The sequence below is a fragment of the Microcaecilia unicolor genome, chromosome 8, assembly GCF_901765095.1.
Source record: "Microcaecilia unicolor chromosome 8, aMicUni1.1, whole genome shotgun sequence".
Taxonomy (NCBI): Eukaryota; Metazoa; Chordata; class Amphibia; order Gymnophiona; family Siphonopidae; genus Microcaecilia; species Microcaecilia unicolor.
In genome coordinates this window covers 69213295-69227101 of record NC_044038.1, presented here as the reverse complement: position 1 = coordinate 69227101, position 13807 = coordinate 69213295, and the positions used below count along the sequence as shown (strand labels likewise).

General features: G+C 45.5%; 1 protein-coding gene across 1 annotated transcript in view; it reads left to right on the top strand.

Annotated features, from left to right (window-relative positions):
- MEGF8 (multiple EGF like domains 8) overlaps positions 1-13807 on the top strand; it is a 223616-nt gene that overhangs the window by 74757 nt on the left and 135052 nt on the right. The window contains 6 exon segments of the mRNA XM_030213349.1: positions 5318-5436; positions 7357-7488; positions 7709-7822; positions 10297-10545; positions 10874-11058; positions 11158-11368. Of these exon segments, the coding sequence (XP_030069209.1) occupies positions 5318-5436; positions 7357-7488; positions 7709-7822; positions 10297-10545; positions 10874-11058; positions 11158-11368 (1010 nt within the window).

Genomic DNA, 13807 nt, shown 5'->3' with positions numbered 1-13807 from the left:
AAGCCACATATCTGGCAGGCGTAAACAACAGTCTGGCCGACAGGTTGAGCAGGATTATGCAACCTCACGAGTGGTCGCTCAATTCCCGTGTAGTGCGACAGATCTTCCAGGTGTGGGGCACCCCCTTGGTAGATCTCTTTGCATCTCGAGCCAACCACAAAGTCCCTCAGTTCTGTTCCAGGCTTCAGGCCCACGGCAGACTGGCATCGGATGCCTTCCTCCTGGACTGGGGGGAGGGTCTGCTGTATGCTTATCCTCCCATACCTCTGGTGGGGAAGACTTTGTTGAAACTCAAGCAAGACCGAGGCACCATGATTCTGATTGCTCCTTTTTGGCCGCGTCAGATCTGGTTCCCTCTTCTTCTGGAGTTGTCCTCCGAAGAACCGTGGAGATTGGAGTGTTTTCCGACCCTCATCACGCAGGACGAAGGGGCGCTTCTGCATCCCAACCTCCGGTCCCTGGCTCTCACGGCCTGGATGTTGAGAGCGTAGACTTTGCCTCTTTGGGTCTGTCAGAGGGTGTCTCCCGTATCTTGCTTGCTTCCAGGAAAGATTCCACCAAGAGGAGTTACTTCTTTCTGTGGAGGAGGTTTGCCGTCTGGTGTGACAGCAAGGCCCTAGATCCTCACTCTTGTCCTACACAGATCCTGCTTGAATACCTTCTGCACTTGTCTGAGTCTGGTCTCAAGACCAACTCTGTAAGGGTTCACCTTAGTGCAATCAGTGCATACCATTACTGTGTGGAAGGTAAGCCGATCTCAGGACAGCCTTTAGTTGTTCGCTTCATGAGAGGTTTGCTTTTGTCAAAGCCCCCTCTCAAGCCTCCTACAGTGTCATGGGATCTCAATGTCGTTCTCACCCAGCTGATGAAACCTCCTTTTGAGCCACTGAATTCCTGCCATCTGAAGTACTTGACCTGGAAGGTCATTTTCTTGGTGGCAGTTACTTCAGCTCGTAGAGTCAGTGAGCTTCAGTCCCTGGTAGCCCAGGCCCCTTACACCAAATTTCATCATAACAGAGTAGTCCTCCGCACTCACCCTAAGTTCTTGCCGAAGGTTGTGTCGGAGTTCCATCTGAACCAGTCAATTGTCTTGCCAACATTCTTTCCCCGTCCTCATTCCTGCCCTGCTGAACGTCAGCTGCACACATTGGACTGCAAGAGAGCATTGGCCTTCTACCTGGAGCGGACACAGCCCAACAGACAGTCCGCCCAATTGTTTGTTTCTTTTGATCCCAATAGGAGGGGAGTGGCTGTGGGGAAACGCACCATATCCAATTGGCTAGCAGATTGCATTTCCTTCACTTACGCCCAGGCTGGGCTGGCTCTTGAGGGTCATGTCACGGCTCATAATGTTAGAGCCATGGCAGCGTCGGTAGCCCACTTGAAGTCAGCCTCTATTGAAGAAATTTGCAAAGCTGCGACGTGGTCATCTGTCCACACATTCACATCTCATTACTGCCTGCAGCAGGATACCCGACGCGACAGTCGGTTCGGGCAGTCAGTTCTTCAGAACCTGTTTGGGCTTTAGGATCCAACTCCACCCCCCGAGGGCCCTGTTTGTTCTGTTCCAGGCTGCACTCTCAGTTAGTTGGTAAATTTTTTAGGTCAATCTCAGTTATGTCCTCGCCGTTGCGAGGCCCAATTGACCATGGTTGTTGTTTTGAGTGAGCCTGGGGGCTAGGGATACCCCATCAGTGAGAACAAGCAGCCTGCTTGTCCTCGGAGAAAGCGAATGCTACATACCTGTAGAAGGTATTCTCCGAGGACAGCAGGCTGATTGTTCTCACAAACCCGCCCGCCTCCCCTTTGGAGTTGTGTCTTCCCTTGTCTTTGTCTTGCTACATACGGGACTGACGAACACGAGCCGGTTCGGGCGGGAAGACGGCCGCGCATGCGCGGTGCGCATGGGCGCGCGAGGACTAGCAAATGTCTTTGCTAGTGAAGTTTCCGATTGGAGGGGCTGCCGTGGACGTCACCCATCAGTGAGAACAATCAGCCTGCTGTCCTCGGAGAATACCTTCTACAGGTATGTAGCATTCACTTTTTATTGCAATTATTGCAACTAAAGGTGGTACAACCAGTTATTAAGTTAAGGGGGCAGTTACTTTTTCACATGGGTGATATGGGTTTTGCATAACTTTGTTCCTTAAATAAATTAAGTAATAATTTAAAAACTGTGTTGTGTGTTTACTCAAGTTCCCTTTGTGTAATGTAGTATTGCATTTTGTTTAACAAGCAGAAGCCATTCAGTGTGACATTTTTGCAATTATAGGGGAAATTGGGGGGGGGGGGGGGGAGGTAATGTTTTCACATCACCGTAGACACACAGACACACACACTCTGTATTAGTCATATCTGTCACCATTCCTGTACAGCGGTATACTGGTCTTTGCCTCCGCTGTGAGTATAATGTCGCCCTTATCAGAAGGGAAATGGCCATTCGATAGCATGCAAGTGAAATTTAAATGAAAGATGTTTGCTTTCTGATGTGAGGGTAAATCCTTTTCTTGGTCGGTGACTCCTAATGAGGAACCTTGCATCATGTAGCTATAGTTTAGGTTCCTCTTTCCCACGTGCATCACTTTGCACTTGCTCATATTAAACATATTATATTATTTTTACTCAGCTGATGAAAGCTTCTTTGGATCCACTAGATACCTGTCACTTAAAGTACCTGACCTGAAAGGTCTTATTTTTGACAGTTGCTTCAGCACGCATGGTTAGTTAGTGAGCTCCAGGCTCTAGTAACTGATAACCTTATACTAATAGAGTGGTTCTGCACACCCGTCCAAAGTTCATTTCCAAGGCTGAGCCTGAATTCTCCGTTACCCAGTCAATAGTCCTTCCAGCCTTTTTTTTCCTGAACCTCATGCCCATAAATGTGAAAGTGCACTGCACACTGCCTGCAAGAAAGCCTTGGCATTCTGTTTGGAGTGGACTAAAGCCCATAGACGGTTAACTCAACTTTTTGTTTCTTTTGACCCAAATATGATGGGGGTTGCCATCAGCAAACACACACTTTTTCCAGTCGACTAGCAAGGCTGCATTTCCTTTACTTAAGCCCAGGCTGGGCTGCTTCTAGAGGGTCATATCACAGCTCAGTATGTCTGAGCTATGGTTGTATCAGTACCTCATTTGAGATCAGCCACCATAAAGTCCAACCAAGGACTCAACCCGTACATCTATGCAGACGATGTCACGGTATACATCCCGTTCAAACAAGACATAGCTGAAATCACAAATGAAATTACACACAGCCTCCAATTAGTGAACTCATGGGCGCATTCCAACTAAAGCTAAACGCAGAAAAAACACAATGTCTCATTCTGTCCTCACAATACAACACAAACCCAACACCATAAACACCCCGGATTATACCCTCCCGGTCTCAGACAGCCTGAAAATTCTGGGAGTCACAATTGATCGAAATCTCACATTCGAAAATCATGCGAAAAACACAGCAAAGAAAATGTTCTACTCAATGTGGAAACTCAAAAGAATCAAACCTTTCTTCCCAAGGGAAGTATTCCGCAGCCTAGTACAATCAATGGTGCTCAGTCATCTAGACTACTGCAATGCCATTTATGCCGGATGCAAAGAACAAATCATTAAGAAGCTTCAAACCGCTCAAAACACAGCAGGCAGACTCATATTTGGGAAAGCGAAATACGAAAGCGCCAAACCCCAAAGAGAAAAACTACTGGCTCCCACTAAAAGAACGTATTGCGTTCAAAGTTTGCACCCCACAAAATCATCCACGGAGAAGCTCCGACCTACATGTCAGACCTTATAGACTTGCCTATTAGGAATGCAAAAAGATCATCACGCACATTCCTCAATGTCCATTTTCCTAACTGCAAAGGACTAAAGTATAAATCCACATATGCGACCAGCTTCTCATACGTCTGCACGCAGCTATGGAACGCACTACCGAAGGCCATAAAAACAACGCAAGATCAAACCATCTTCCGAAGACTACTGAAAACAGATCTTTTCAAGAAGGCATACCTTAAGCATCCATCCTAATTCTAAATAACGAAACTATACACGATCTACACAAAACCAAACTCTTAACACATGACTTATTAAGCAATTCACTTAAACCTTATGCGGAATAGGTACTCTCTTTAGTCGATGACCTAATGTATGTTACTAACCAATCTACTACTCAGGAGCCTTCATGCACTACCACAACTTTTCTCTTCTTTACCATGTATGTATGCACATGTTATATATATATATACCATGATCTATTCCATATATGTTATGCTCCATGTTTGCTACCATGTATGTAAGCACCTTAACGCAATACCATTTGTAACTCTGCTACCCGGAAATGGCAATCGCCATTACGGCAAATGTAAGCCACATTGAGCCTGCAAATTGGTGGGAAAATGTGGGATATAAATGCTACAAATAAAATAAATAAATAAATTTGCAAAACTGTGACATGGACTTCCATGCATATATTAGATCATACTATTGCTTAGAACAGGACTCTCAACATAAGAGTAGATTTGGCCAGACACCCCTCCAGAATCTATTGGGGTTCAGAATTAAACTCCATCCCCTCAGGCCCTTCTCATTCTAGACTGCCTTCTTAAAAAAACCGAGAGTGAGAAGAATGATAAATACGACTTGTTTCTACTCCCCTAAAAAAATATTGTTGTCTGCCTGCAGTGAGACCACTTATTGTTTTCCTTTTTTTTTTCTATTTAAGACAGCCTGTTTCTTGGATTTTTTAGTCCTGCTAGTTCTTGAAGAAAACAAAGTTACTTATCTGTAGTAGGTGTTTTCCAAGGATAGTGACACTTAAATCCTCACAAGCATTCCACCTTCCCAAGGAGCTGCGTTCCTCTAGCTAGTAATAGACTGAGGAGGTCCCATGCGACAGTGACAAATGGGGATGGGTGTGCATGCATGGTAAGCGTACCCAAAGGCTTCTAGAAAAATTGCTTCTCACTCAATGCTTGGTTGAAGATGCCGGCTATAATTGAGGACTTAAGTCCCCCTGTCCTTGGAGAACACTTGCTTACTAGTAAGTAACTTTGGTTTTCATGCCACATTCTTCTGATTGAGTCATTTAAAAATGATAATAGATAAAACAAGAGGGAAAGAAGATGAGTGTTTCATTGTTTTTTTGGCTCAGTTGTCATCTTCCCTTAATCCTCCACTTTGGCAAAACCTAACTTCTGCCTCTGGTTATTACTGGGTTGGTATTTATGGTGTTGCAAAGCCTGCAGATGTTATATCATTGCTGTGAGGGTTCAGTGAGTGACGCTTAGAAGCCTGATTCTAGGTGTATGACTATCAACAGGATCCTTACTGTGAATGGCAAATCAACAGCAATAAGAAGGGAGACTTCCAGTGTAGCCGACGTGGGAGATTACCCAGCGCTATCCGCTCACCTGCCTACTGCCCCAAACTCTGCAATCTGTGAGTATAGATGTGACAAAACAGTGGGTTTTTAAACCTGTAAACCTGAATTATTTCTTGAAGTGTATTTCTCTAGTTTGGCGAGCAGGTAGTGAGGGGCATAATCGACCAGAAACGCCTATCTCCATGGGCGTTTATCTCCGAGAACGGGTCCGTGAAGGGGCGGAGTGAACCGTATTTTCCAAAAAAATAGACGCCCATGTGTTATTCGCCAAGGTGTGAGCTGGGCGTTTTTGCTTTTCAGCGATAATGGAAAATGAAATCGCCCAGCTCAAAAACGAATAAATCCAAGGCATTTGTTCGTGGGAGGGGCCAGGATTCATAGTGCACTGGTCCCCCTCACATGCCAGGACACCAACCGGGCACCCTAGGGGGCACTTTTACAAAAACAAAAAAAAAGGTAAAAGAGCTCCCAGGTGCATAGCACCCTTCCCTTGGGTGTTGAGCCCCCCAAATCCCCCTCAAAACCTACTGCCCACAAGTCTACACCATTACTATAGCCCTAAGAGGTGAAGGGGGGCACCTACATGTGGGTACAGTGGGTTTGGGGGCTTGGACGACTAATAAGATTAAGCAGCACAATTGTAACAGGTAGGGGGGGGATGGGCCTGGGTCCACCTGCCTGACGTCCACTGCACCCCCTAACAACTGCTCCAGGGACCTGCATACTGCTGCTTGGGAGGAGGGTATGACATTTGAGGGTGAAAGTAAAAAGTTGTGAAACATCATTTTTTTGTGGTGGGAGGGGGTTAGTGACCACTGGGGGAGTCAGGGGAGGTCATCCCCGACTCCCTCTGGGGGTCATCTGGTCATTTAGGGCACTTTTTGGGGCCTTATTCGTGAAAAAACAGGGTCCAGGAAAAGTGCCCTAAATTCTAGCTACAAACGTATCCATTATCGGCGAAAGGCGCCCATCTCTGTTCGGGTGATAACCACGCCCCAGTTCCGCCTTCACCACGCCTCCGACACGCCCCCGTCAACTTTGTCCGCATCCGCGACGGAGTGCAGTTGAAAGCGTCCAAAGTTCGGCTTTCGATTATACCGCTTTATTTGTTTTTGTGAGAAAAACGCCCATCTCCCGATTTAGGTCGGAACTTGGGCGTTTTTCTCGTTCGATTATAAGCAGGAGTGTTTCCTTACTTTAAAGCTGTTACAGAGTAATCACTTTTTTTCTTTAGTCTAACACAGATAGGAAGTAAGATGCAGTATACTTTTGAAAACTTGTTCTGGGCTCTGATTGGTCCAGGAGCTCAGTTCACCTAGGATGTACTGGCTTTTGCCCCAGTCTTAGCCAAGGAGGAGAGAGAACAGTTATATTTGATAATCTGTGAGCAGCTATATGTCCTGACCTCCCCGGGTACTATTTAGATAGTGTTATAATTGTTCCTTATTTCAGTAACCTGCTATTGTTTTGCTGATTTTAACTTTTCTGTTAATTGTTCTAATTTTTCATGACAATACATATTTTTAGTTTTATCTGGACTGACTAAGAATCCTGGTAGTTTATGTGTTGGGTCTGTGAGTGCTTCCTAGGAACTGTGGGTCCACTGGGAGTGTGGCCCCAGTAACCTAGAAATCAGTGGGAACGCCTTGAGAGCAGGAGACTTGCCCAGAGGTGGTTGGGACCCAGTCAGTGGGAGGGGGGTGCTAGTGTAGAGCACAAGTGGCAGGTGCCAAGTGGACCTGAGTTTTGCTGGAGATAGACCCTCTAAGTGGCTGCGGGGTAGCTCCAGGTGGGTGGCTAGGCGTTTTGTGGCAGTAGAAATAGGTAATTATAAGTGTCCATCCCAGCACCATCCAGTCCCTTGCCAAGTGCCCCAAACTCAAAAGTCAGTGGGATAGAGAGAGGTGATCGGGACATAGCCTTTCAAGAGTGCAGTATTGGACTTAAAACCAATGCCTCTTTTTTTTTTGTTACAGACGTACCACATGTAATGAATGCCTCTCAAATTCCAGCCAGTGTGCCTGGTGTCAGTCTACCCAGAGTTGCTTTTTTTTTGCTGCCTACCTTGCCAAATACCCCTATGGAGACTGCCGGGACTGGTATGACAGGTATGCTTGATTATAGCATGTGCCAGGGTACATGCGATAAATGAGTGGGACCATGAGATGGATAGATTCCACTATTCAAGGTGGCTGTGGGAATGAAAGGAGAACTCAGCTTGAAATAGCCCCCTCTTCCCCAATCAGATACATGTGCATGTATGTTTTTATGCAAATAATTGTTCGTACTCATGGTGTAACCTTCATCTCCTGTTTTCCCTGGTAACAGTGTACACTCGGTTCCACAGTGCATGGACTGCTCCAGATTTAACACGTGCCGGGAGTGTCTGCAGAACTTTGAGTGTGGCTGGTGTGGGGATGCAGATAATCCAACCATTGGCAGGTAAGCACCAAATCCCCCACCCCAGTGTAGTGTGCCATGGCCTAAACTAATCCTCAGGAGCGAAGGTACCTTGTGCACTGCTGTCATCATCTGGAGAAATCACTCATTTCTTTTCATCCTAATAGACCAGTCCAGACTAACGGATTTTGTCCTCCTACCAACAAATGAAGGCAGGGATCATGAAGATTCCAGTGACATCACTGGTATAAGGAGCCGTGCAGCCTAGAAATTGTAAGTATTTTTCTACCTTTAGCATGGAGGAGTGACCTAGTGGTTAGAGCACCGGTCTTGCAATTCAGAGGTGTCCAGTTCAAATCCCGCTGCTGCTGCTTGTGATCTTGGGCAAGTCACTTAACCCTCCATTACCTCAGGTACAAATTTAGATTGTGAGCCCTCCTGGGACAGAGAAATATCCAGAGTACCTGAATGTAACTCACCTTGAGCTACTACTGAAAAAGGTGTGAGCAAAATCTAAATAAATAAATATGTGAATAGAGAGGAACCAGGAATGCAGCAATAGCTCAGGAATTCAGCAAGCTCTGTAGCTGGGCAGAGGTTCATCTAATGGCAATATCATTAGAGCACATTCTGGGAGTAGATAGTACCCAGGCAGACTATTTCAGCAAGTGGCTTCTGAATCCAGGAGAGTGGAAGCTGAGCCCCACAGCTTTCCATCTTGGCAGTGCAGTGTTGAAGAGCTCTGTTCTTCAATTTGATGGTGATTCAGTGCAATTTGAAGTGTCCCTACTTCTTCACCCACTGGAAGGAAAAGGGAGCAGCAGAGATTGATGCCCTGTTGCAGTCTTGTTCTGGGCAGTAGCCCGTGTATACAGGTTCCCCAGTGCAACTATCGAGGGGTCTGGGTCTTGCAAGGCAGAGGCCAGTTGGTAATGGAGGTCCTGGATCCCGCTTCATTTACAGCTTGGTCCTGTTGAAGGCCCCCAGGAGTTTATTTATTATCTCATTTATACCCCACATTTTCCCAACAGCATCAGGCTGTGGGGGAGTTCTACTCCCTTGGCATATGTCTGGATGTGGGAGTCTTGGAGTCCTGGTGTTCGTAGTATGGTTTATCTCTATGATGTTTGGAAATGCCCTCCATTTTAGTATTTCTGCAAGGGGGTCTTTGAGCCTCTGTGGCAGACTTCCCTGAAGGATCATTCATTGAAGAAACTGTTTCTGGTGGCTGTTTGCTCTGCCAGAAGAGTCTCAGAATTGCAGGCCAGTTCTCACAGGGATCCTTATTTGTTGTTTGTGGTTGACTCCATGTCTGTATGCATAGTGCCATCTTCTTGCCTAAAATGGGCTCTTCCTTTCATGTGAATCAAATGGTGTCTCTTCCAGTGTTTGCAAAGACTTCCAAGGAAGGGACAGTGAGCACAGTCCATAGGCTGGATGTTTGTAGAATGCTTACTTAATATCTGGAGGTTACAAGTTCCTTCAGCGCAGGTTTATTTTTAGTGGACTGAGAAAAGGGGAAGTGGCTTCTAAGTCTTCCTTGGTGTACTGGATTAAGGCAGCAATAGAGTTGGTGTGCATTCTCATTTGGAAGATAGTGCCAGAAGGGCTCCAGGCTCACTTGACAAGATCTCAGGGACTTCCTGGGTGGAGGCCTGAGCAGTAGCTCCAAAAGTTATCTGTAGGGCGGTGACGTGGTCGTCAATGCATTCTTTAGTCAGGCCTTATAAGATTGATGTCTGGGTGAGGGACGATAGTGCCTTTGACAGAGCAGTGTTAGCGGGAGCTTTTTCTTCTACCCTGAAGAATAGAGTTTTTGTACATCCCTTTAGTCTGGACTGGTCTAGCAGGATGAAATGGAAAGTGAAATTGGTCTTACCTGATAATTTTCTTTCCTTGTTCCTGCTAGACCAGTCCAGACTGGAAGACTTTTGTGTTCAGGAAATCTCTTGGGCATTTGCCTTCTTCTCAGTTGCCTTGAATTGAGTTTGGTGTTCTGCTGGGAGGGTTCTTTTGCAATTGTACATATGTTTCGCCATAAATACTAGCTTTGGCATTTGCATTCTGACAAGTTCCAGGCTTCACTACTCCTTATACCAGTGATGTCACTGGAATCTTCAGTTTCTCTTTGTTTATCTTCTGGTAGAGGGAATAAATCCCTCAGTCTGGACTGGTCTAGCAGGAATCGAGGAAAGGAAATTATTAGGTAAGACCAAATTTTCACCATCTTTTCATTATGAACTTATTGGTAGCTATGGAAATCTCATACTCTGTGATATTCAGAATGTGCTTCCCCCACCTCTAGATGCTATATGTGTAGTTCACTGAGTAGCCTGCTGCAGTTATCTGTTGATACTCTGTGCTGTGCGTATTGTTGGTGAACATTGTGGTACCTGTAAACAGGATGTTGGGAAAAGGTTTGCTAGAATAACTTTGCAGATTTGCAGAAACTCTTTCTCCTGTAGATGCTATTTAATGACTGAAGATAATTATGGAGACACTGTCTTCTCTTGCAGATGCTTGCCTGGTGACTTCTCCAGTCTGAAAGGCTTCCCTAACTGCTCTGCTGCTCTCACTGAAATTCGTGGGCTGACCCAGGAAGAACCTGCCATGTGGTCCTATGGCATGTGCCCTGATGTGGATGAATGCCGCCTGGGAATGGCAAACTGCCACCACTATGCCACTTGCAAAAACACCCAGGAGTCGTTTGAGTGCCATTGTAAACGTGGCTATGCAGGGGATGGTGTCACGTACTGCAACAGGACGTAAGGAAGTGTTTATAGCGTTTTACAGTTCTGTTCCTGTATAAAGCAAACTGTACTGCCCCCCCTTTTATTGAACATACCATAGACATGCTGCACTGCCCCCTACATTGAGCACATTATAGAACCACAGCTGTGTCCACCATATCAAGCTTGTCATGCAGTACTATGATTAAGTTCTGAGGTTGTCTCTTGAGTCGAAAGGCAGGAAAAGGTATGGTGCCATACTGAATGAGAGGTGGAGGGATGGTAACATGAGCTTTTCCACTACTGTAGGGGGAGAAACAGACTTTCCCCATAGATGGATTGTTTTCTTTTTTTTCTATTGCAGTTGCTACAATGAGTGCTCCCATGGTACGTGCAGTGGCCCTCCGGACTACACATGTGTCTGTGATCTGGGCTGGACTTCTGATCTTGTTACCACAAATGAAAGTGACACGGAATGCAATGTAGACTGTGGCTGCAACTTTCACAGCAGCTGCTCTTCAGGCCCTGGCATCTGCGATAGTTGTCAGAGTGGGTATTTGTCTTGACTCCACGTTGCAAACTTGCCATACCATCCCAGATCCCCTTCTTGCCAATGTGACCATACTTCCTCTATTTGTCTCTCTACAGACTGGACGCAGGGTGACCACTGTCAGTTTTGCCAGTCAGGAAGCTTTGGCAATGCCACACAAAAGGGTGGCTGTCGACAGTGTGAGTGTAATGGACATGGGCTGGCATCAGCGGGCTACTGTGATGTCACCACCGGAGTTTGTCACTGTACGGACAGCACAGAAGGGGAGCACTGTGAGCGTTGTGTCCCTGGATATTATGGAAATCCCAGGTAAAGACGTAGCGTTAGAGACATAGGTAGTGGTGGTATGGTTGTTAATAAGCTGGGTTCAGGTAGAGCCCTTGGTGTTGGCAGTATAATATACCCACTAAAGCCACCTTACTAGTAACCTTGGTATCTTATAAGAACTTGGTCTTTAAGGATAGACATTTCTTGTTTTATGGGCAGAGGGGGCCATGTGTGTTTCCCGATATGGCAAGACCACAGTAGAAGAATTTTATTTTATCGTTTTAGCAAAGAGTGTTATATCCAGGGGCTACTTGTTAAAGTTCCCCTCTAAGTGTTTGCTGACCTCTCTTGGGAGCAAATACATGTTCTATGATTCCGTTCATGTACAGAATTCCCTGTTAGATAAGGAGCAGGAGGTAAATTTGCATTAACCTATGATTGTGAAGTGTTGTTAATGCGAACTTAAGTTGATACTGATTAATTATAGTAACTTGCTTTTTTATTTTATTTTACTTTTCCTGGTATATTTTTTTTATTTGATTCACTTCCCCAGTGCCCATCCTGTGTTTATGGGGACTTTATGCATTGTGCTGAGAAGTTTTTAATTTTTGAAATATTTTTTTCTTTTTATTTATTATTTGAAGCCTTGAAGACAGTTCCTGTATTATTATATCATGTTTGACTGAAAACTTTAAAAAACAAATTAAAAAAAATAAGCTGGGTTCCTCTAATCAGACAAGTCCAGATGCATGGGCTTATGCTGCTCTACCAGCAGATGGAAACGAAGAGCAACTGTTTTGATGATGTCATCTTCAGAGGGTCCTGTGCACTCCTCACTGTCTCAATATTTGTTACCAGCATATGGTTCGTAAGCATTCTTGGGCATTGGGGAATAGGGGTTCAGAATCCAATCTTATCAGGTCTGTCCTTATTTACTTGGAGATCTGTCATCCTTTCCTACTTTAGAGAGGAGAGCAGAGGCTATAGTGTGCTAAAAAAAAAAAAGAATGAAAGGAAGAACAGCCCACCGTCCTAGAGAGGATGGGGTCAAGATGTCCTGCAATTGTGAGAAGATTAGTAGGCAGTAGGGTCCATCTGAAAGGAGCACATGTTTGTCTTGGGGAAAGTTGACGCAGGCCGTGTGCCCTGCTGGCTCCTCCATACAGGCCCTGGTAGTATGCTGAGGTGTGCTGCACTGTGAAAGGGAAGGGCAGAACATGTGCAGGTACTGTACAGAATGTGAGGAGGGGCTCCCTGAGGAAGAACAGAATGGAGCCGGTGTCCATGGGCATGATTTTTGCGCTGGTCGTAGGCAGCATTTTGGTGGGAAGACACCAGCACTGTATACCGCATGGTAGAACAGACAAATGCAGTCAGGTTGCCACTCCTGTGAGAAGTTAGGCGTGTGGCAGAAAGCTCAAGTGTTCTATTACCTTGCCACCCTTCTTCTCTTGGATGACTGCACACTGTCCTGTTTGTTATTGTTCTTTTCAGCTTTGTTATATTTGTATACCACTTTCCCCATATCTTTGGAAGAGAGAGAGAGAAGCTCCAGTTGCCTAAGATGGATTCCTTGGTTTTGGCAGTAACCCAAAAGACGACTGTTCTGTGGAGAGAGGCATGGTGATTAAGGAGACACATGGAAGAAAAACAGAAGCACTATTGAAGCAGTCATTTAAAATTTCTGCACTGTCACTATAGGGTGTGGTACGTGGAGGGTACATGGTCAGAGTCTGTCTGTAACGGATGCAGTAGAGTTTACATCTGATGCCAGACACCCAACTCCCTTGAGTTTTGGTCTAGTTTCTTGGCAGACACACTTTATGATTTGATTAGGGCCTCAGTGAAGAACATGGCCATTGCAGGACAGTCTCACAGTGGTTCTGGAACTGGCCACCAGGTGTGGCATCTAAAACACACTTGAGTAAACTGCTGTTTTGTGGCAAGCTTCTCTTTGGGGATGATTTTGGTGAGTTCAAGGTGTTGAAACTCCCAGGAACAAATCATGAGGGACTGCACGACCTCTGATCATTAGAGATTGTTTTACAGAGTATTGGAATTATTATCTGGGGAAGCCAGCGCCTCCGCAGAAAGGTCACTTACCTAGGAAAAAGTAGCCCTTTTGAAGGGGCAAGAGAGGGCGGTCCCATGGAGTGCCAAAGTTAGTTTAAGCACTGGAGGACCCACCTGCTGATTGGGCACATAGGCAGATATAATTGTTGGTCATCCAGAAGAATACTAAGGCCTTTATTCAGCTACAGAAGAGAGCATAAATCTGTCAGATTGGACATTCTTGTGCAGCTGTGGCCTTGAGATGATTGTTGTAGCTATTTGAAGTCAATCAATATTCGGTAGCAGCAGGAAACTATCGTAGACATACATCCTGAGATCTCAAAACTTGGGTAGTCATGCAATAATGTAGCTGTCATCTTAAATAACACTAGTCCAGTATTATTTATTTATTTATTTATGACATAGCCT